This window comes from Manis pentadactyla, chromosome 13 (assembly GCF_030020395.1).
Source record: "Manis pentadactyla isolate mManPen7 chromosome 13, mManPen7.hap1, whole genome shotgun sequence".
In the NCBI taxonomy this organism is placed as follows: Eukaryota; Metazoa; Chordata; class Mammalia; order Pholidota; family Manidae; genus Manis; species Manis pentadactyla.
In genome coordinates, this window is record NC_080031.1 from 35,310,764 (window position 1) to 35,336,233 (window position 25,470).

The 25,470-nt window shown below is 34.2% G+C and overlaps 1 protein-coding gene across 1 annotated transcript in view; it reads right to left on the minus strand.

Annotated features, from left to right (window-relative positions):
- The window catches only part of LOC118921051 (protein NPAT), a 49,387-nt gene that overhangs the window by 19,891 nt on the left and 4,026 nt on the right, over positions 1–25,470 (minus strand). The window contains exons 2-10 of the mRNA XM_036902655.2: positions 15,477–15,595; positions 13,737–13,797; positions 12,144–12,216; positions 10,541–10,581; positions 9,804–10,028; positions 8,278–8,359; positions 7,216–7,303; positions 6,601–6,692; positions 6,430–6,517 (exon numbers count right to left, since the gene is read on the minus strand). Of these exons, the coding sequence (XP_036758550.2) occupies positions 6,430–6,517; positions 6,601–6,692; positions 7,216–7,303; positions 8,278–8,359; positions 9,804–10,028; positions 10,541–10,581; positions 12,144–12,216; positions 13,737–13,797; positions 15,477–15,595 (869 nt within the window). The remainder of the gene's footprint in view (positions 1–6,429; positions 6,518–6,600; positions 6,693–7,215; positions 7,304–8,277; positions 8,360–9,803; positions 10,029–10,540; positions 10,582–12,143; positions 12,217–13,736; positions 13,798–15,476; positions 15,596–25,470) is intronic.

The following is a 25,470-nucleotide window of genomic DNA, read 5'->3' on the forward strand; positions in this document are numbered from 1 at the left end:
AACAAAAAAAAAAAAAGGGCAGTTCCTGTGTGGTAACCTCCAATGAGTTCTACACAAGGGTATAAAGGGCATATAAAAGTGTAGGCAAAGGGTCTGTTTGTGTTTATACAGAAGATCAAAGCCTAATTGGGCTACCCCAAAAATGAACTAAGATACGATATGAAAAAGAACTTCCAACATCAGCACTCTCTGGAAGACTCATGCCAGAAGATGATCATTAAAAAGCCCAACAAAGATCCACGCACTGCTACAGCTGTAGATGCACTCATCCCACCAGCTCCTGGACTTGCCATGGGAATGAAGGAGATATCTAAGCTGGCCTGTGCATACAGTAAAACAACAAATTTGACTGGATCTATACGGTTGGAACTCAACCAAGAATTAGGAGAAGTGCAAATTGTAGCGCTCCAAAATCTTACAACTACAGACTATTTACTGTTAAAAGAACATAAGGGATGTGAACATTCCCCAGGAATGGGTTGTTTTAATTTGTCTGATTTCTCTCAGACTGTTCAAGTTCACTTGGACAATATCCACCATATCATAGATAAGTTTTCACAAATGCCTAAGGTGCCTAACTGGTTTTCTTGGTTTCACTGGAGATGGCTGGTAATTACAGGTATGCTTTGGTTATGTAACTGTACTCCTATTATGTTAATGTGTGCGCAATTTACTTAGTAGTTTAAAAACTATACATGCTGAAGTTACTCTACAAGAAGATATGTCAAAGAAATAATCTTCCCATGTTTCCTTCCGCCTGCTACTTCTATAGCTTTTCTTCTTCCTTCCTAATTACAACCCTTAAATAGAATTCGTGCCTCATATCAAATTTACCGAGTATCATAATTCTTCCAAGTGGTAAAGATACCTCAAGACAAATGCTGGGCATAGAAGGTACAGGGCATAAATATGCAAAGTAAAAAGCTAACCTTTTCAAACAATAAGGCTTCTCTCTCACTTACCAACTTTACATTTCCCTGTATGGCCCCGGAAGATGACTGGTTAGCCAGAGATGGGTAAGATTCCTTAAGGGAGGAACAACCTAAGACAGGCACAGTCGCAGGGGGGTCATCAGGTGAGAAATTGGGGATCAACAGAGGTGAGGTTTAGAACCTCATCCCCCCGTTCTGAGAGAAATCTTCTGCATACGTGGATGTTTTATTGCCCTTGTCTAGCTTGGATTAACACATAGTCTACAGGCACACACCTGATCATCTACATTTGCTCTCTTACAACACTAAACTATGTTTTCTACTTTTATCTTGTATCTACCTACCACTTCAGCATTTTATTAAAAATAATAATAATAAAGAGAGAAATGTGGTATCCACATATAAATCAAGTATTAAAACCAAATGAGTATTCATATTTGAACTGTTTATAGTTCATAATGCATGAGCAAAACCGAAAGTTTTTGTGATGACTGCCCTTGTACTGTTCACTATGTAACTTATTCATTATGTAAGAATTTGTTCTCCATGTAAGAACTTGTTTGTTATGCCTCAGAAGATTGGAGACTGACGAAAATTAGGCTTGGGGTGGATTAATGATTGTGCATTGAGCATTGACTCCCCTATACAGAATTTTATTGTTGTTAACAACCATTTGATCAATAAATACGAGAGATGCCCTCACAAAAAAAATAAAAATAAAAAAAAAATAACTTAACTTACATTATATTGTGAAATGACTCTCACAGTAAGCTAACATTCATCATCTCATATAGATACCAAAAAAAGTTTAGTTTTTTTGGGAGATCTTAGGATCCACTCATCTTAACTTTACCAAATATACTATACAATGTTAACTAGTCATCATGTTGTACATTATATCCCAGATACTATCTTTTATCTGGAAAAATGTTTGTACCTTTTGATCACTTTCATCTAAATCCCCACACCTCAGCCCCCACCTTGGGTTAACTACAAATCTTACCTCTCTTTCTATGAGTATGATTCTATATCCTTTAATCTGTTTTTTTCACATTACTGTACACTGCTTGTTAGGTCTTCCAATAGAAGTCTATCTTGTCCCTTTCATCTGTCTGCTTTATTCTCTTCAGATTAAATGCTTTCTTTAAATGCTAGACAATCCTTGCTTGTCTGCTTGTATTTAAGTCGCATGCCAAAAGCTACCTGCAAACTCTGCTAATGGGGCGAGCTTGTCAACTACAGCTGAACTGTGAAATAATCTTACAGAACCATTGTACTTTTTTTCTTTTGAGTTAGATTTCTTGCTGGGAGAGTTTCTGCGGGACACTGGAATGGGGAGAAGATACAGAGTTTAAGTAAATTTTATACCTTAACATGCTGTTTATAGCCCTATCCTTACATTTACTTTCACAGACACTGGTTGGAGCCTTTTGGATTTCTATGCTGTAATGTGGTCTTTGAGTTTGCTTTTCCTGGCTTCAAACCTTGGGTCTGCTAAGTCAGGTACCACACGTTCATTTCAACTTCCAAAGGTTTTTTTTCTGTTCTGTCCTCTTTTCTTTGTCCTTGTGTAAATGCTTTCAAAAACTCCCTATACCATCGTTTTAGAAATAGGGCCCAAAACTAACTGTTTAATTTGCTATCCTTTTAAAGGAATGGAATCCCTTTTTAACAGACATTTTTGTTTGCATTAACTATGCCACCATTTAATCAATTCCCATTGTTGGACACTTTAATTTTAATTTTCAGTTACAGTAAATAATACACAATGAAAATCTTAACCCAGGCATCTGTTCATTTCTTGGCATAAATTCTTATCAGTGGAATTACAAGGTCAAAGGAGATATATATATATATACACACACACACACACACACATATTTATTTAAAAATTTGAAAACTACTGCCAAGCAGTCTCCCAGAGCACTTGTGTAAAAATGCCCACTCTACCTGTGTAACAATATAGGTCTTAACAATAATAGGCAATGTAAGATTTTAAGTATTATCAGCTTAATAAAAAAAGTATTCTGTTTATCTTAATTTATATTTCTTTATTATTGAATTTAATATATTTCCATGTTTAATGGCCATTTAAACTTTTTTTGGAGACCAATATGACTTAAATGCAATGTAAATGAACACATTTTAAAATAACTCATTCAAAGTTGGTATGCAACGTTGGAGTAAATGGTGCCTCTAGCCATTAGTGGTCAGCTGTGATTTCTCACACTTACAAAGGTTGTTGGAGTGCAGCATCACCACCTCCATCATCTTGTTTCTTATAATCTCTGCAAACAGATTAAACTGATTTTTTACACTGGGGAATGACAGATTCTGAGTAAAAGGTTGGAATAGTATGCCAGAAAGTGTGCAAGTAGCTAGATAAAAATGGTGTATTTTCCAGTTGCATCAATTTTACATGAAGATTTAAGAGATAGTTTTAAAAATAAGAAAACCAAAAAGTAACATGCAGTAGAATAAAAAGCAAAACTGATGGTTTCAGCTGAAACATTCGATTTCAAAAGATGTTTCAGTATACTCTTGCTATGGGTATTCATTTACTTTTATCCTAAAACAGTTGGAGATTTAAAATTCTCAATTGCAGTTCTCTATAAATCATTCCACAATGCTGTATTCTTCAGTACTTGAATCTCGTGGGATAGGAAATTAATGTGGAGAAGGGGTAAAGCGAACACTAACGAAATGATAAAAACTTTATTTTTAATAAAAATAGCCATTTTAAATTAAATAACTATTTAATAAAATAGCCATTTCATCCATAAAATGAAAAGAAAAAGTTGTTTGAAGTTAAAAAGTCAGTTAACTTTAATTATGAGGATGTACAGAAAACATCAGTAATTCTTGAAATGTGACTTTGGAGAATGCTAGGAGCTTGAAAAATATTTCTATATCCATGAACTTGAAAATTTACAATAATGTAAGTAATGTTAAGAGTCAGGAATCCAATGTTGGTCAAACTATACCCTCTTATAAAGTTATTGTTGAAGAAACACGTATTTCTAGAACATTTCTCATTTTTACTCTAAACTTTAAAAATTAGAAGTCCAGAAATACATTCCAAAGGTAACTGCAAATCAACCTGTAAATATTTTTTAAATTCAAGATGTAATTTATCTACAATAAAATGCACAGATCTTAAGTCCACAGTTCAATGAAGTTTGAAAGTTGTAAGGAATGTGTAGCCACCACCCTAACCAAAATAAAAATGTAATACATTTCCATACCCACCTACATACCATTCCCCATTCTACAGAATTTCTCCCCATGGCAATCACTCCCTTTGCCCTTCACTCAGTTAACAATTTCTGATTTTCAATCAGTATAAATTAATGTTGCCTGTTTTAGAATTTTATATTAATGAAATCATTCAATATGCATTCTTGTGTCTATCTTCTTTGATCACCATACTTTTTAAGATTCATCCATATTGTTAAGATAGTGGTAGCTCATTCATTTTTACTGTTCAGTTTTTTATTTTATGACTAGGTCAAAATTTGTTCATCCCTTTTTCTGTTCATAGACATTTAGCTTGTTTTCAGTGTCTGTCTACTATGAATGAGCAGAGCTGTTTGTTATGAACATCCTTATGTAAGTCTTTTTGTAAACTTATGTGACCATATTTATTTCTTTTAGGTAAAAACCTAGTAATTGTCAGGTCAGAAGATAGGTGTATAATTTTATATGTAATTTGGTAAGAAACTATCAGGTACCCAAACTGGTGGTACTCTCTTACACTACCAGCAATTTTTCAGAGTTTGAGTTGTTTCACATCCTCACTAACATGGTGGTGTCTGCTTTTTGTATTTTAGTAACTCTAGTATGAAATGCCATCTCACTGTAATATTAAACTTTAATTTCCCAAATGACAAAAATGTTGAGTATCTTTTCATGGGTTTATTGGCCATTCCTACATCTTCTTTTGTCTGTTCCTTTCACTCATTTTTTTAAAATGGATGGTTTCTTTTTTTACCATTGACCAGTGGCAGCTCTTCATATACTTTGGAAACAAATTCTTTGCCAGATATATGTATTATGAATATTTTTTCCAAGTTGGTAGCTTACCTTTTAATTCTCTTTAATGATGCTTTTAACAAGCAGGTATTTTAAATTTCAAGGGAACATATTTTTTAAATTGCAGTTAAGTGATTTTTAAAATTGCAGTTAAGTGATTTGGGTAATGTAGGAAATCTTGCCTACCAGAAGGTAACAGACTTATAAGTATTTTTAAAATTCCTACTTTACTCATTTGTATAACTGGCTGTTCACTTCTTAGTGATGCTGGTATATACAGTACTCAGTTGGGCATTAGGGCTTGCTGTTCTTTTAAAAAGTTATTTAAATATGAATTTTAAACTTTTCCCAAATATACATTATTATTAACCAAGAGTAGAGGTTGTGTCTTTACTTCCTTATAATCTCTCCAAGTATCTAACAGAGTGTCTTAATTATGGTATGTACCTGGTATGTTTGTGGATAAAATACAAGAAAATGTGTTAAACATTAACATAGGAGAGACTTTTTAAAGAAGTATTGGCAATAATTTATAAAGGTTGCTTTAAAAAGCTTGTCATATTTTGCTTAATTTACTGAATTTCACCTTAGGAAAATATTTAAAAAAAAAATTTTTTTTAAGTATGCTGAAGGAACAGACAAAAAAGAAAAAAAAAATTAGTGGTTTTACCCAGAACTCATCCAGAAGAAAACCTGCTGTAGTGAATTTGCTTTGTGGATAGGACAACAAAAAAATGATTACACTGTCAGAGTCTAAGTAATGGGAAATGCTATAGTAAGTCTCAGCTGTTGTTAAAAAAGATGTACATGAACAAATCTTAAAATGTATCCTATTAAATTCTTCCTTGACCAGCTTACCCTCTTTCATCTTCATTATCAGTGATTTTCAAGAATGACTATGGTTTCTACCTTCCTTCTCTTAGCAGTCTCACACAGACAATTATTCATTTAATTAGTAACCTTTTAAAAAAAACATGTTGTTTATTTTACTTGGATTCATTATATATCTTTAACATATATTTCATTGTTTCTTCAGTCATACAGTTTGCAGCAGTGTAGGAAATGCAACTTATGTATACATATACAGTGTTGTTGCTTATTACACACAAATACACCCACTTGTGAATCTTTAAGTATTAAATACTTAGATATCCATGACTGCCTGCTATGTAGATAAAATAAAGTATTTTACTGATAAACCCAAGAGTTGATTAGTTATTAGATGGGTTAGGAATGTCCTATTATTTTTAACATTTAGATAATATAATTTAGATGGACTACTTGAAAATTCATTAACATGTTTTCAAGAACAGATAACATTCAGATAGTGAAAGAATGTGTACCTTAAATTGTTTTTAATCATTTTAAACATCTAATATGTTGGCAATGGCTTTGAAATGAAACAAAAATACCATCCGTTTTAATTGTGAGTGTATGTACTCCACAGAGTCACCCTTACCCATACCTGAAGTCCCAGGAGTTCATCAAATGAAGTCTCTGGTTCAGTAGGGTTGCTCTCTGTTTGCTTAGGTACTTGAGCAATAGTGTTGTCGCTGTAATACAGACAGGAAAATTTTTGCATAGTTCTCAATTAGGCAAAAACAATTAGGCTATATCTTAAACACACACAGCTTACCTAGTCAAAAATTTATTAATGTTTTCTGCAAGCTTTTCTTGAAGAGACTTGTTGCTCAGTATTTTTTCTCGTGCATTTTCGATAACCATTTGCTGGAAAAGAAAGTCAGTATTAGCAAAAGAATAGGATAGAGCTTCCAAGTAATGGAATTTGGACAGTTTTAATAACTCTATAACTCTATGTGGAAACTCAGAAGTTATGGTGGCTCCCACCATATTAACACCTGAATACCTCACTTTACAATTTTAAAGTGTTTTCAGACCCTTCACCAACTGTTTCATCACTGATTACAGAACACAGTTCCAAACTCTAGCTTTCCATACAAGGTTTTTAATAACCTGCTTTAATAAAATGCTCCATTATTCTGCATAATCCAGCAACAATAATGTATTTAGTTTCCTAAACATGCCATTGCTTCTTACCTGATGCACCGGGACATGCTTTCTGCCCCTGAACGGACTGTCTCCTGTTGCTGAACTTCACTACCATCCATCCCAAGGTCATACAGTCTCTTAGAAATACTGTTTTGCATACTATACAGACACATTTGTATACATATCAGTATTTTAAAACTTAGGAATATTCCAAGTTACAAAGTTTGGTAAGGTCACTTACTTTTTCTACTGCAAATGCATTTGGATCCTGGAAATTTCGTACTGTTGAATGAGGCCCAGACAAAGTGATACCCTTTCTTTGAGATTCACTGAAACAAATTTTAAAAGCTTATCTTTTAACTGGTATGAACAATGGATTCAATGATAATTACAAACACATGAATCTTAAGATCATGGTAGAACAAGTATCTTCTCTGTGGTAGGAACAAAAGGCAACAGAGTAGAAGAGCATTATTAAACTTGAATTAAGAAGTAATCAATCTGAGATCTAGTTTTTTACCACTTAGTAGCTGTGTGGTCTGTAGCAAGTAGCAAGTAGCGAGGTAAAGTCTGACCCAACTTTGTAACAGGATAAGACCAAATGCATTATTGGGTTTATGCTGAATGAAATAAATACATGTAATAAAGACTTTCTAAATAGGTCAAGGTTCCTAGAAATACTGTATATTACTATAGTTGTTTTACTATTTTATATGGTTAAGTGAGAAACCTTACAACAGAGGAGACTGAGGCCAGCCTTGAATGAGAGACAATCAACAGTGAAAACAAACCAAAATACCCATGGCATAGCAGTTAAATCAGAAAAAACATTTTAAAACAAATTATTTCTCTTTCCTGGAATGTCCTCAAAGATACACAGGCTAAGGAGGACAGAAAGTCTTTTCTCAGAGACTCCTTGCAAGGATTTCTGACTATCAGTTAGTTTAGGCCTTTAAGTATGTTTGTGGACCTTAAAACATGCTGGCATTATTTATATTTGTTTAAAAAACCTATTATTAAAAGAACCCGGAGATAACATCAGTTTTAAAATATTCACTACAGAAAAAAATATTTCCAATGAAATATTGGATTGATTATGTGATATGACACTGATTAGAATAAGATGCAATCTGATTTCTGGGAGTAGAATGTGAAAAAAAAAAAAAGGTTTGGAATGGAGATGATAGTAGACGGTTCTAAGAACTTAGTCCATTCTTTTATTATTCAAAATATAAATATCCTGGTATAATTCTTCTCTTTTTAAAAAGGTCATTGAAAACTTACCCTTTTAAAAAGTATTTACCTTTTGCGTCTACCAGGAGACATTAAACTGGCATGAGTTTTCCTTTCCTGAGGACCAGGAATGGTATTTAAAACCTCTCCAGCTGTATTTCAAGGAAACAAGACAATAAAGAAATTAGTTTTCCAAGCTTAAATTAATGGAACAAGTATCATTACATAATAATCATACTAAATTTAGTTAGCATATACTGAATGCCTACTATGTGCAAGGCACTGTGGATGATATTAAGATGAATAAAATATAGTCCCTGTGATGGAAGGTTTTACAATAAACTACAAAGTACAATATAGTCTCAACAAAAAAATAACATGGCAGAATGAAAGAACTGTAAGAAGTATAAACTAAATGTATTCTATAGTATATATATTACTAAGTGTTTTTACCCAAAGTGTAGAGAGGTTGGAGAAAAGATGAAGTCAGGGAAAACAATGGATGGCAATACATTTTTGCTGCACAGAGGAGAAAGGAGACTGGTCTAGGAAATGAGAGAGCCAGCACCTGAATTGTAATCCCAATTTCATTATTCACTAGACTTTTGCCCCTTAATACCACGTTCCAATAGTTTCAAATATACAACAAGCAAGATGTACCAGATAATCTTTAAGTTTATTCCTAACTCTAAGATTCAGCTAGGAATATGAAGAATTTTCAACATGTAGAGATAGAGGTAAAATGGAAAAACATTCCTTATTTCAGGACAGATTGGCCTGAGCAAAGATGAGGTGATAAAATTTAATGTATATTCCTTTTTTTGTTTTTACTTGAAGTATTGGTGATATACAATCATATATTGGTTTCAAATATACAACACAGTTGTTCAAGTTACCCATATTACTAAATTATTAAATCCTCACCCCCTCTATTGCAGTTGCTACCTATCAATGTAGAAAGATGTTATAGAATAACTGACTATATTCTCCATGCTCTACTACTGTCCCCGTGACCAGCTTATATTGTGACTGCAAATTATGGTGTCCCTTTATCCCCTTTCCCCATCCCATCCTATACCCTCCCACTTGGTAGCCACTAGTGACTTCTCAATGTCTATGAGTCTACTGCTATATTGTTTCTTCTGTTTTGCTTTGTTTTTGTATTCCACAAATAACTGAAATCATATGGTATTTGTTTTTCTCTGCCTGGCTTATTTCACTAGTATGATATCCACTAGATTCATCCACGTTGTTGCAAATGGCAGGATTTTTTTCATGACTGAATAATACTCCATTGTGTATATTCCTTTGTAAAACAAATAGCAGCCTCCTTTCTACTGATGCAGAAAACTGAGAATTAGAAGAGAGTTCAAGGTTGGACTTTAGTTTGAATAGAAATAATAATCCTTAAAGTGTCTCATAGATTTAATAATATGCTTATTTCATGGCAAATCTTCCAAAAGTCTATTCCACTTCTAGACTCTCTTGTCCTTTTCTCTGCTATAATTTTATACTGAGTATAAAGATCTTAGTGTGTCACCTCATTTATACAATTTGATTAAAAACAAAATTTACGAGAATAAACTTTAAACTTACTGGTCACAGTGTCTTGTGACTGTGAATGGTTGACCATGACAAAATTTGACTTTAAAGTAGTTGAAATTTGGCCAGTTGGCCGAATAGCTTGTGTAGCTGTCAAAGGAGAAGTAGTAAACTGTCCTGAAAGATACGGCACAGTTAGCAAGTCTGAAATGATGGGAGCTGCTTGAGATGCAAGTTTCCTCTGTCGTTTGATTTCTGCAATTCCACTTCTTGTTCGGGCTGAAACACACGAGCATTTAAAATAATAAACTAAATGTCAGAGTAGTTTGGGAATTTTAAAGAGTCTACACATGATATATGTCTTACTAATTAACATGCTAGATTGATGGACTGAAAAGTCAGCGCTTAAAAATATCAACTAAGTTTAAGTGATAATTTCATTATGAATCAAACCAAAATGAGTATATTCAAACTTCATAAATCTAAGAGTACATTTCTCTATAATATTTCATACTGATAACACCTCCACAAATTAAGAAACCAACTTATGGAATGAGAATTAAAAGACACGAAGATATGAGAGCCAATGAGAAAAATAGGGAGCATTTAAAATGTGTATTTTTACAATAAATGAAAATATTATTTCCTAATATGATAACTGAACTTGGAAAAACAGTAATTTAAACAAAATATATGCTTAATACATATGTTGTTAATTAAAATGTTCATCTGATAATTTGAGTTTGAAGTAATTCTGAACACTACTTAAGAGTTTAAAGCTGAATACCAACCTCTCTGATTGGCAGCAAACCCTGGGGAACTTTGCATGCTCCTGAAAATAAAACAAAATAGTTAGAAATTAAAAAATTTCTGTTGTCCAGATATACTTTTTTAAGTTATAATCAGATCTGAAGTAAATCATGAGTTAAAAGTCAATAGATCTCTATCATAAAACAAAGACAAGTGTATTTTTTGGGGTATGGTAACCAAATCCTATCTGCTTTAGGGGAAAAACAGTGGCATGTAAACATACTCAACACACAAAATTTTAATAATCAAATTTCTATCCAATGCAATATGCCTTAGAGTCTTGATATCCCATTAAGAATCCAACTTGACTTCAGGAACTCTATATATTTAAGAAAGCAATACATAAATTTTACAGTTATCAATTATCTACTGTCACTAGAGATGCCTTCCTAAGGAAATTTTGATTTCACATATGACTCCAAATATAAGTATGTCAGAATTTCAAGGTGATCAAAGGACAGCCTGCTTTTATCAAATTTATGACTACGAAATTATTTTATACAACCTCTAATGAAGGAACAAAGCAAATATGTAAGAAAATTCACAATGCAAGATGATTATCTTTTAACTATGAATTAGAGTTACCCATGTATTTGATAAACAATTACAGATACTGTGCCACTGTCTTAGGAAATCTGTCAAATAAGTTTCTATCAACAAGAGCCATAAAACTCACTGAACTGAATAAGCATTTTTAATAATACACAAACCAACCTTGGCAATTAACTAAGATCCTTTTCTTTTTATATAATACTGTCAATAAACTACCTCAATAACTTAAATTTAATTAAATTTTGACTGTCTTTGAAGATTATTTGAAAGGGGAATAAAGACAAGAGCCAGAAAAGGGAAATAACGGTAAGACTATGAAATAAAATGTGGTACAAAATTAGATGGAAAGCATTTGGAGCCCTTTTTAGCAGGGCTAAAGGAAGGAAATGAGGCTTCTGCTTTATTTAAATGGAGTATCCACTTGTAGCTCTGGGAGAAAGGGTAAGAAACTGAATTTCATATCAGACTTTACAGTTAAATAAGAGATGTTATAACCGATACCAGTAGGGCTAGCATCCAAGGATGCTGAAACTGGCATTCCAAGGCCATGAGCCAGAGGAAGGTGGATATTGGTACCATGGGAAAATCCTAAATGTAGATTTCAAAATATTATTCAAGTTTGTTTCTTTACAAGGGAGGAACCAACAGAAACACAGATTCAACACATGAATTCTCCACCTAAGTAATGAAGATGTAAGTGTAATTCACACAGGCTGGAATTAGATTTGTATTCTAGCCAGAGATCTGTCACTAAATTGCTCTGGGAACTTCGGAGCGTCATTCAATTTCTGTAAGTCTAATTTCCTCATTTCTAAACAGTCTATTAAAGTTAGGAAATTTATTTCACATTATTCCAATCAAAAACAAAGAAATATCAATAACCTCTAGAGTAATTTTAAAATTAGATCAGTGTTATATAAATGCACTATGTGGATCATAAGAAGATTTAAACATTAAGTGATTCTTTTAAGTGTTTTCTTCCAAAATCATCATGTACATTCTGAAAAACTTATTACATAAGCTTTTTATTACCTGATCTGAGAAAGTGTATGGTCTAACTTCTTCCATAGAGATGACATAATTGCTGGGACATCACTTGATGTTTCTAGATCATAAGAGGAAAGGTTTCTTAATAAAATCAGAGAAAATTCATTTAATTTGGACACAGAGAAGTCAGTAAGGAAAACAAACTTTTCTCTCAACTGTTGACATTATGAACTGGGAAATAAGCGTATTTTGTAAAATGACATATATAGTTATAATGAGGCTATTTTCTTTTGTCAAGTCACTGACTATCAGATACAATATGAGTAGAAAGGGACATCTGTAAAATCTCTAAAGCTTTATACACCAATAATTTTATCTTTGTTAAAGACAAATTATTTTAGATCTTTGTTCTATTTGACACTACATGACATTTGAAAGTGAATTAAAATAATCTGATTTGTAATAAACAATAATAATTAAGGTTATTATGAACTCCTATGAGTATGGAAATTAGTTTTCTACATCCAATAATTTCATGTCCAAATCACTGTAATTGCTCAGCAACCCCTTAAAAAGTCTCACCAGTTACTGTACTTAAAATTACAGGAAAAATTCCTAAGGGTTAATTGAACTAATTAACTATCTTCTTTAGAATGGGCTTTAAAGCCACAATGATGGGAAACTTAAAAGATACTTAAAATATTTAACATTTACTTATAGAAGAACTCAAACCAGAGAAAGCTACCCAACATAAAAGTGAGATATAAACACATTTGTATTTCAGTAGCATACTGTTTTGCTGTCATTTACACTAAATATTCCTATAAGAAAGTTAAGATAGTTTTAAAAAAAGAAAACTGAAAGAAAGATAAAGTAACCTTCTTGAAGAATTAGAATGAAATTTAGATTTAGGTCCTGAACTTTCACATCTATTACTTTCTAGTTTCTAGTGTTGTGACCTTGGAAAAGTGCCCTGGCCTCTCTAATCCTGTTTTCTGATACTTAAAAGTGGGTTTAAACACTCAAAACTTCTCAACCTGAGTTATTTTAAGGACTGAGATAAAACATATGAAAACACCTAGCACAATGTGGCATAAAGACAAGTACTCAATAAATGACAAGCTTTTTTAAAAGGTTAATTTTATGCTAATTTTTTTGTTAGTGTTATAAAGCCATGGAAATAATCAGTATTACAGAATAAAATAAACAATTCTACCTTTCCGCCAAAATATTAATTTGGGCAAATAATATTTCATATTCTGTAAATATAAGCCAGAATTTTCTGACTGGCTCTTATGTACAGATTTAGATTACAAGGAGTTTTAAGATTATAAAATATTAGTTTAAAATTCTAAAACACATATCAGTGGCTATTCTTCAGGGTAGATGCCCAGAGTTAATAGTTTTATACCTTTAAAAAATGTAATTTTGTTAAACTTGTTAACATTCAGATTTTTACAATTTCTTATTCAATATAAACACAAATGTTTAATTTGCTTTATCCCAGTATAATTTATCTCATCATAACCGAGACAACTTTTCTTATAGCTTTTATGAAACCTTAAAAATTATTTCTAATTAAAATAATTATACAAGTGTAAAACTAACAGAAACAAATTCCTAAACCTGAATTCTTACCTTTTGCTTTCATAGCTACATATTCATTCAAAATTGTTGTCAAGTTTTTTCCAAATAAGGACTGAAAAGAAAAAGATCATGCATTACCAAAACTTTAAAACTACCAATAATTTCCACCATGAAACATTTCACCACATACAAGTTAATTTAAAATCTGGATTGCACAGTAACTGGTGAAGAAAGGATAAGAAGCAGGTCATTTTATATATTTTACATTTTGTTCTATTATCCATTTTGGTTAATTTTTGGATGAGGTATGTGTAGCGGATCTTTTTTTATATCTAGATGTCTTTAACTGTTCTGTCAGCATTTGTTGGTAAGATAGCCTTTCTTCATTGACTTGCCTTTGCATATTTGTCAGAAATCAGGTTTGTTTAGATCTACTTTGGGCACTACTCTTATTCTACTGATCTGAGTGCCTGACCTTCCCCTAAACCCCCTCAATCTTGACTAACAGAGCTTGTTAGAAAGTTTTAAAATCAAGTAATATGAGTTTTCCAAATTGTCCTAAGAATTGTTTGGCTATTCTAGTTTCTTCGCTTTTCCATATAAAATTTATAACTATAAAAATGCTTGAAGGGATTTTGACTGTAATGATCTAGATCAAAATGAGGAGAATTGACATCTTAACAATATTTGAGTTTTCCATCCAGGAACACAGTGTATCTCTCTTTTTAGTTAAGTCTTCGATTTCTTTCATACAGATTCTATACATATTTTGTCAGATTTATTACCTAAATATTTTATTTTTGTTTGTTTAGTGCTACTGTAGATGATATAAAAATTTAAATTTCCAATGATTCATTGTTTAAGTACAAAGAAATATGATGAGCTTTTTTATATTTTGTCATCCTGTGACCTTGCTAAACTCCAGCAGTTTTGTAGGTTTTTTTAGGTTTCCTCCATAGATAATTACAGATTTTGTGACAGATGAAATGACTCTAAGGAGCCACGTTTAAAATAAATGACAAAATACCATTTCAAATAATGTAGTTCCAGAATATATCCATCATACACCAAACAAGGTTTGGTTAGTCTAGTAATATTTAAAGAGGTGACAACAAGATACCAAAAGAGCTGTTTTATATTTGCCTGAAGTAAGCAACCAGATATAGGAAAGGTTGGGTTTCTATAAAAAACTACAGACCAGGTGGCTTAAATAATAGATACTTATTTCTCATCATCCTGGAGGTTGAGAAGTCCAAGATCAAGGTGCTGGCCAATTTGATTCCTGGTAAGGATCATCTCCGTTCTTGCTGCATGCTCACATGGCCTGTTGGTGCATGCACATGCAGAAATCTCTCTCTCTTCTACTTCTTGTAAGGGCACTAATCACATCATGAGCCAATTTAACCTCATGACCTAATCTAAACCTAATTACTTCCCAACAGCCTCACCTCCAAATACCAACACACTGGAGATTCATTCATTTCAACATATGAATTTTGGGGGTACATAAATATTCAGACTAGTAACAAGGAGAAAACAAGTAAGCCCCAAGAAAAGCAGCAGTGAAACTAATTAGAAATGAGGGTATCGTTTTGAAACTGATTCTCAGAGGCAAAGTCATAACTCACCAGCACTGGCTTAAATGTGTGAAAATAGCTGGCATTTTTTTGGTCTTTCTGGTCATGCATGAACACAAACTATAAAATTTCTGCCAATTTTGTTAATGAGCTGATTTTAAGATTGTGACATTGTCAATGATCAAGTATTTTCCTTAAGAAACAAATCACTCACCAGTAAGCAAGCTGGGATAAAACCTTCATCTGTACAGTGTTCTGCATATTCTTTTAAATTTGAACTTTCCAAAATAAAAGCCTGGCAGGTAGAAGTGAGATTTTCCTGTTGTAAGTAACCTAGATGAAAAATAAAAGTAATTTCAGTAAATTCAATAAAACTACTGTTGAAATGCTAAGCAGTTTAATGTCAAAAATGGAACTATAGATGGAATGTGCTGGGATTTTGCAGCCTTGTACAGAACCACCAACCTGTGCTACCACAATAGGGAAATTCACAGAACGTGGAGGGCTGGATGTGAGATCACTGGATGTGAGATCTCCGAAGTGTTGTCACTGGAACTGGAAATGACAACACTGGATATGAGATCAGCCCAGAAGTGACATCATTGTGAGCCTATGTATATAAGCTGTGTTCAGAAATGAAACTACGTCACTTTTCTGCCGCCAATGGTCAGTGAAGCTCCTGATCCCAACTTTGGTTTCTATGTCTTTTGTGTATCTCTGTTTTTCTTGAATCTCCCATCCACTCCTCTCAGGTTCAGCTGGTTTGCGGAGCTGGTCTCGGCAATAGAATAAATAGCTTTTTAATAGGAAAACTCTAGCTAAACCAGAAAAAGGTGTTTGATAAAGTGCAATTAATACACAGTAATGGTTACAGGAGACTCAATAAAGTAACAATAAATAATAGGAGAACCAATGAAGAAATGGTACATGTTCTTCTCTTTCATAACCTCCATACTAAGTCAGTAGATGGCATAAATTAACTTAATGAATGTATCAAATTATCACATTCTCCCAGCATTGGTATTTACTTGTACACATCATTTATTTGTGTAATGATTTGAGAGGGGAAACAGAAGACCTACTTGATATGAAAGGTAAGAAAGACACTGTTCTGATTTTTAATGCCCTTTGGGAATCAAAACACCAACTATTTCAACAAGAACTTTAAGACTGGTATCTATCTACCTGAGAATTATGAAACAAAATTATGTACCAGTGTTTAGTGCTTTTACACATATGAACACTTTATTTGTCCTAACAACCTATTCTTGTTCTTTTGTTAGGATTGCTTTGAATTAACTAAACCAACCACTATAAACAATAGCATAGTAAAAAAGAACACTGGATAGGATATAAGGAGACCAGGTTCTTAAGATAATTACAAAAATTTTTTTTGAGAGGAGGCAAACACTAACATATTTTTCAGGACTTTAGTGCTTCATCTATAAGGCAACATACTTGCTTTGACTTGTGGATCAAATTTGGTTATTCCTTTGTGTAAAGCTATTCAATCACTTCCCATTGCTCTCAGTTTAAACTTCTAAATTCTGAAAAGCTTCAGTAGGAATGGTGGAGTGAAGACAGCCCAAAATCCTCCCTCCATAAAAGCAATGAGAACACACAATTGTTTAAAAAAAACCCAACTTTTACAGACATCTGAAAATAAAGTCCTACAAAAATCTGGGAGCATTTAAGAAAAATGGTGAATGTCACTAAGAACAGCGAACACTGTGGCCTTTTAACTTGTTTTATTCCCACATTCATCTTATCTTCCTGGCTTACCGGTGCACTTGAAAACCAATAGCCTGCAATCACAGTGAAAACCAGAGTGAAGCAGCCAATGGATGGATCAGATGGGGCTGGAGTTTTTCAAAGGTCGATTCCCAGAAACTGCCATTATTTGACCTGTATGACAATGCCCTGTAAAACTCCATCTGCATGGCTTGTCTTTGAATTAAATCAGTTCACCCAGTGCAAACAACTTCTCCCTTGGAGATGTTCGCTTAAAACAATCAAGAGAAATTGCTTAACACTACAGCTGCCTGTGACAAAGATAACAGTGGGACAAACAACAAGCTAAACAACAAAAAAAGAGAAAAGCAGAGGAATGAAAAGTCCATAGGGGTCTTTGAAAAGCTGACATATTCCTGTGATACTGGGAGCCCATGCACAAGTGTAGGCTGAGTATTTAAACAATACTCAGAAAAGACCAGACAAGGCCCTAAGCAAGCAGAGAGTGAAGGCTAAGGCAGAATCATCAACCACTTAGCTGAATGCTAAAGCATGTGCCAAGATACACACAGCCCCTTGAGAAACACTGGGAAACTAACCTACTCCAAGCATTTAAGGAAATCAATGTCTAGATGTGAAATATAAACTCAAGGGATATAGACTTTTTAGAATTAGTTCACAAAACTATAAACAAACAGCAACCACTAAAACAACAACAAAGAACAATAACAAACATGGGGAATGAAGGAGAATCTGATTATAAGTAGTGTCACACTATACTACTTAAAATGTCCAATTTTCAACAAAAAATTATGAGACACAGAGAAACAAGAGAGTATGCCTTACATACAGGGGGAAAAAAAGACAATTAACAGAAATTGTCCCTAAGGAAGCCAAGACACCAGACTCATGACTTTAAATCAGTTATTTCAAACACACTCAGAAAACTAGGAAACCATACCTAAATATTTAAAGGAAAATATGAAAACAATGTCTCATCAAAAAGAAGAGATAGAAATTCTAAGAAAAAATAGAAATTCCAGAGTTGAAAAATATAACTGAAATGAAAAATTCATGTGAGTGGGCTCAACAGATCTGATGAAACAGATGAAAGAATCAATGAAGTTGAACATATATCAAATGAAATTATCCAGTTTGGGGAATAGAAACAAAGAATCATCATGAAAAGTGAACACTCTGAGACCTGTGGGACACCACCAGAGGAAAGACAGAAAAGGGCAGAAATAATATCTGAAGATGTAATGTTTGACAACATCCAAAATCTTAGGAAACATACTAATCTACTTATGTATGAAGCTCTACAAATTTTAAGTAGGAGACACTCAAGAGATCCATACCTAGACACATCATAAACTGACAAAAAACAAAGAGAGTCTTGAAAGCAGAGAGAAACAGAAATGGCTCATCACATACAAGGGATCCCTGATAAGATTAAGTTTTGTTCTCATTAGACACCATGGAAACCTGAGGCAGGGAGAAGACATATCAAAGTGCTAACAGAAAAAAGTAAACCAAAATTCTATAGCTAGCAAAACTCCTTAAAAAATGAAGAAACTAAGGATCATTCAACTATTCTCAGGTTAAAAAAAAAAACAGAGAATTTGTTGCTAGGAGGCATGTCCTGTAAGAAGTATTAAAGGGAGCCCCTTAGGCTAAAATGAAAGGATACTAGACAGTAAATCAAATCCAAATTAAAAAAATAATAAACACTGGTAAAGATAACTACACAGGTAAATATAAAACAGTAAAAGTGATTTTTTGTCTGTAACCCTTTTTTACCTCCTCTACTTTAAAAGACAACTGCATAGAGCAATAATTATAAATCTGGGTTGATGGGCATGAAATTAATGAAGGTGTAATTTATAAGACCTTAAGAGCAAAAAGGAGGGAGAAGAGAATGGTGTATTTTGGAGCAACATTTTTATGCACTATTGAAGTTGAGTTGGTATTAAACCAAACAAAATTGTTTTATTGTAATCTCTAAGCAATTACTAAAAAAAAAAAAATACAAAAAATAGGAAGGAAACAACAATAGAATTAAAATGGCAAACGGGAAATATTTAGCACAATAAAGGCAGTAGTAGAGGAAGAGCAGAACAAAGACATGATATATAGACTACAAATAAAAGGCTGACAAAACCTACACCTTATCAGTAATTACATTAAATGGTAATGGATCACTAAGTGGTAAATAAAAAGGCAGAGACTCACAGAATGGATAAAAAATATGGTGCAACTATATGCACTTGACAACAGACACACTTTAGATTCAAAGACACAAAAGAGGTTGGAAATGAAAGGATGGGAAAAGATGTACTATTTAGACAAGTAACCAAATGAGAACTGGAGAGAATATATTAATATCAAAGTAGACATTAAGACAAATGTTGTTACTAGAGCCAAAGATAATGATAAAAGGTTCAATCAAAAAGATAACTATTACATGCATATATGTACCTAACAACAGAGCCCCTCAATACATGAAGCAGAAACTAACAGTAGTGAAGGGAGGAATGACATTTCAATAATAAAATTCATAGGCTTCAACATCCCACTTTCAATAATTAATAACAACTAGAGAGATAAACAAACAGAAAACTTAACCCTATAAACCAACTAGACTTAACAGACATCTATGGTACACTCCACCCTACAGTAGCAGAATACACATTCTTCTCAAGTGCACATGGACACTCCGAGGTTAAGGCATGTATTAGGACATAAAACAAGTTTCAGTAAATTAAAGATCAAAATCATACAAAGTATGCTTTATTATTACATTAGAGATCAACAGACAATTAGAGATCAATAACAATAGGAAATTCACAAAAGGATAAAGGCCAGGTGGACAAAACCATCCTGGCACACTCAGGCCAGTGGGTTGAACTTTCAGGAGCTTCAGGTGCTTTATCCCACCTGGCTGGCAATGCAGCACTGAGGCTCCCAACCATGACATGCAGCCTGCTGCTCCTTCCTCCTGAGTGGCATGGGTTCGCAAACATGCTGCCCCCACCATCACGCCAAGCCAGACAGAGGGTGGCCTGGCCTACAGCAGCTACAAGGGCATAATGTAGAGACTCCTCCCTGCGCACTTGACTTGCTGGCCCTGCAGTGGAGGCAAGCACTGCAGCCAGGAAGCAGGAAGCTCTTTCCTCCTGGCAGGAACTGGCAGCTGCTGGCCTGCAACTCCTGCCATCGCTTCAAGTGTTGGGCAGCTCCAGAGAGTAGAGCTCTGGGCACTAGAGGGTGCCGCCTATACAAAGGTATTATTCCATAGGAACCGTTAGAAATGAAAAGGCAAAAGAACCTGGTACAAATCAAAATCCCTCCAACACCAAAAAGAGGGATAAGTGAAATAAAACACCAGTTTTCTTGATAAAGATTTCAAAATAAAAATCATAATCATGCTCCCAGAGCTACAGAAAAATATTCAAGATCTCAGGGAGGTCATCAAGAAAGAGCTAGAAACTTTGAAAAGTACAGAATCTGAAATGAAACATACAATGGAAGGCTTTAAAAGCAGATTAGATGAGTTAGAAGAGACGGTAAATGAAATAAAAATTAGAAAACAGGAATACAAAGAAGCAGAGGCACACATAGAAAAAAGGATCTCTAGGAATGAAAGAATAAGAGAACTACGCGACCAACCCAAATGGAACACTATTCGCATTATAGGGGTACCAGAAGAAGAAGAGCAAAAGGGAAAGTCTCTTTGAGGAAATAATTCCTGGAAACTTCCCCTATCTAGGGAAGTTAATAGTCTCTCAGGCCATGGAAGTGCACAGATCTCCCAACACAAGGGACTCAAGGAAGACAACACCAAGACATATAATAAAATGGCAAAGATCAAGGACAAGGACAGAGTATTAAAAGTAGCCAGAAAGAGAAAAAAGTTCACATACAAAGGAAACCTATCAGGCTATCATCAGACTTCTCAGCAGAAACCTTACAGGCCAGAAAGGAATGGCATGAAATACTTAATGCAATGATACAGAAGGACCTACAACAAGGAATACTCCACCCAGCAAGATTATCATTTAAATTTGAAGGAGGGATTAAACAATTTCCAGATAAGCAAAAGTTGAGGGAATTTACCACCCACAAACTATCTCTACTGTGTATTTCAAAGGGACTGCTATAGATGGAAGTGCTAAGGCAAAGTAGCTGTCACCAGAGAAAATGAAACCACAGTAAAGGAAGTAGACCAATTAACTACTAAGCAAATCCAAAATTCAATCAACTATCCACAAAGGCAGTCAAGGGATACCCAAAGAATACAGAATATGACACCTAATAAATAAAGAGTGGAGGAAGAAGAAAAAGAAGGGAGGGAAAAAACCCTTTAGATTGTGTTTGATATAGCACAGTAAATGAGTTAAGTTAGACTGTTAGTAAAAAAGCTGCCTTTGAACCTTTGGTAACCACTAATTCAAAGCATGCAATAGCAGTAAGTACATATCAATCAATAATCATCCTAAATGTAAATAAACTGAATGTACCAATCAAAAGACATAGAGTCACTGAATGGATAAAAAAAAAAAACCCATCTATATGCTGCCTATAAGAGACTCACTTAAAATCCAAAGACATACACAGACTAAAAGTCAAGGGGTGGAAAAAGATATTTCATGCAAATAATAGGAAGAAAAAAACAGCAGGAGTTGCAGTACTTGTATCAGACAAAATAGACTTCAAAAAAAAGAAAGTAACAAGAGACAAAGAAGGACATTATATAATGATAAAGGGGTCAGCCCAACAGGAGGATATAACCATTGTAAGTATCTATGCACCCAACTCAGGAGCACCTACATGTGAAACAAATACTAACAGAATTAAAGGAGAAAATAGAATGCAATGCATTCATTTTAGGAGACTTCAAACACTACTTACTCCAAAGGACAGATCAACCAGACAGAAAATAAGGAGACAGAGACACTGAACAACATTAGAACAGACAGACCTAACAGGTATCTACAGAACACTCCACCACAAAGCAGCTGGATACACATTCTTCTCAAGTGCACATGGAACAGTTTCCAGAATAGATCATATACTAGGTCACAAAAAGAGCCAAAAGCAATCCTGAGAAGGAAGATTAAAGCTGGGGGATTACACTCCCTGATTTCAAGCTCTACTACAAAGCTACAGTAATCAAGACAATTTGGTACCGGCACAAGAACAGACCCATAGAAAGATGGAACAGAATAGAGCGCCCAGATATAAAACCAATCCAAGCATATATGGTCAACTAATACACAATAAAGGAGCCATGGATATGCAATGGGGAAATGACAGCCTCTTTAACAACTGGTGTTGGCAAAAGTGGACAGCTACATGTAAGAGAATGAAACTGGATTACTGTCTAACCCCATACTCAAAAGTAAACTTGAAATGGATCAAAGACCTGAATGTAAGTCATGAAACCATAAAACTCGTACAAGAAAGCATGGGCAAAAATCTCTTGAATATCAACATGAGCAACTTTTTCCTGAACACATCTCCTTGGGAAAGGGAAACAAAAGCAAACATGAACACATGGGACTACATAAAACTAAAAAGTTTCTGTACAGCAAAGGACACCATCAGTAGAACAAAAAGGCATCCTACATTATGGAAGAATATATTCATAAATGACATATCCAATAAGGGGTTAACATCCAAAATACATAAAGAATTCACATGCCTTAACACCCAAAAAGCAAATAACCAGATTAAAAATGGGTGGATCTAAATAGACATTTCTCCAAAGAAGAAATTCAGATTGCCAACAGGTACATGAAAAGATGCTCCACATCGCTGATTCTCATGGAAATGCAAATTAAAACCACAATGAGATATCACCTCACAAGCAGGATGGCAACATACAACTGACAAGAAACAAAAAAAGGGGAACCCTCCTACACTGCTGGTGGGAATGTAAATTAATTCAACCACAGTGGAAAGCAATATGGACGTTCCTCAAAGAACTGAAAACAGAAATACCATTTGATCCGGGAATTCCACTCCTAGGAATTTACCCAAAGAAAACAAGATCCCAGATTCAAAAAGACATGCACCCATGTGTTTATCACCACACTATTTACAGTAGCCAAGATATTGAAGCAACCTAAGTGTCTATCAGTAAAGGAATGGATAAAGAAGAGGTCGTTCATAAACACAATGGAGTATTATTCAGCCATAAGAAGAAAACAAATCCTACCATTTGCAACATGGTTGGAGCTATTGTAGAGGGTATTATGCTGTGAAATAAGCCAGGTGGAAAAAGACAAGTACCAAATGACTCACTTATTTGTGGAGTATAATAACAAAGCAAAACTGAAGGAAGAAAACAGCAGCAGACTCCCAGACTCTCAGAAGACAGTAGGGGTTACAAAAGGGATAGGGATGTGGAGGGGGCGTGGGAAGGGAGGGAGAATTGGATTTAAGGGCATTGTGATTAACACACATAATGTAGGGGAGCACAGGGAAGGCAGTATAGCACAGAGTAGTGACTCTAGAGCATCTTACCATGCTGATGGACAGCGATTTTAATAGGGTTTGGGAGTGACTTGATAATATGGGTGAATGTAGTAACCACAATGTTGCTTATGTGAAACCTTCATAAGATTGTGTATCAATGATACCTTAATAAACAAAAAATTGAGAAAATGAAAACCTAGCTGCCTACACTAAAGCCTATGAAATCACTAGTTGGCTCTTCAGTGTTTGTGTGCTTCTTTCTCTGGCCAGGCTCCAGAGTACAAGAAGCCCTCCCAGACTTGGTGAGAAGAGTCTCCTGCAATCAGATTTATTTACGCAGGAATCACAGAATTTAGATGTGATTTGGACCTTGGGCATCATTCTCTTCAGCGTCCTCCATTTTCTGAAGAAGAAACTGAGCACATATGTTTAAATGGTTTTTCCAGGATACACAGGTGGTTAAAGGAAGATTCATGGTAAAACCCCAAATACTTGCAACATCCCAAAATCACAGAGTCCAGGAGGTCCTGAAGGTGGGGTGAATTATTCAAGACCAATGTGCTTTCGTTGGTAGAATCTGAAGAATATTTGGGTCGATGGTTGCTTTGGCTGGAATAAAAACCTAATAAAATATTTTTAAAAAAGACAACAAAAACATGCCCAGCTTTGGGCAATGTAGCATTCCCATTTTAGAAACAGATTTGATCTATTTTGCTTTACTTTTGTCTTAGCAGTTCCCAAATAATGTAGTTAACAGGTGACTACCTTCATGTTCATTTGTCATTATATACAGTTGACGCTTAAACAAAATATGGGGGTTAGGAACATCGATCCCTGTGCAATTAAAAATCTGTGTGTAACTTCTGACTCTCCAAAAACTTTACTAATAGCCACCTTTTGACTAGAAGCCTTACTGATAAGTCAACACATAATCCTGTATGTTATACATATTGTACACTGTATTCTTTCAACAAAGTAAGCTGGAGAAAAATGTTTTTTAAAAATTTCACAAATATTCAAAATATCTTCTAGTATAGTCATTGAAAAAAATCCATGTAAGTGGATGCACGAAGTTCAAACCTGTTGTTCAAGGGCCAGTTGTATGTAGTTAACCAGATTTTTGCCTACTAAAAGCTTATTTATTAAGAATCTGATTATAATCAATTCTCAATTAGAATAATAGGGGAAATTTTGGGTACAAATTACTTACATTACAATGAGAATGCAAACTTAGGACTGATTATCTCTTATAAGAATAACTGTAGAAATCATTACTTTTCAGTGAACATTAGTTTCTTTATATATCTCAAAGCAACTTTAGAATAAAATAACTATCTTTTGTGTAAACTTACTGACAAAGTTGTACAAATAGGTAAGAAAGTATGCTTGAGTTTCCCTTTTCCTTAAAATACTGCCCCCTGCCTGCTTTTTAGTGTAGGTAGTGAATGAGTAATAAAACAGATGGGGGAACATAACTGGAAAAGAGAAGGAAAGATAAAATCCTAACTGTATCTAAGGTATTCAAATTTTAGAAATTGGGATGCCAAGAATTGCATCTATTTACAGAGAAAGGAAGACAGATGACTGATAAGGAAAGGAAGAGATAGCAAATCCCCTTACCTGAAAATATCTCCTTCACATATTCTAATAATTTCCCAAAAATATCAGTGGTTTAATAACCTTAAAAAATGTAAGTAATTCTTGAAAAGACTTAATGCTTAGTGCTTTATACTACTATATCCAGAAATTGTGTCAGAAACAAAGTCTGTTTATAAAGAAGTTAAGTTCAACTAGGATCCAGAAGGTATATATGCAAGTAACTGTAACACAAAGCAAAAGTGGTAAGACAGGGCTTACTTCATGGAAGGATAGGGCTAGAGAAAGCGTTACTAGAGTTGGGGAAAACTGTTCTGTGCATGTTTCAAGGAAGAGGTGAACCTCAAAAGATGGTTGGGAATCCCAGTGAAGCTGATGAAAAGCATATATGGAGAGTGTGT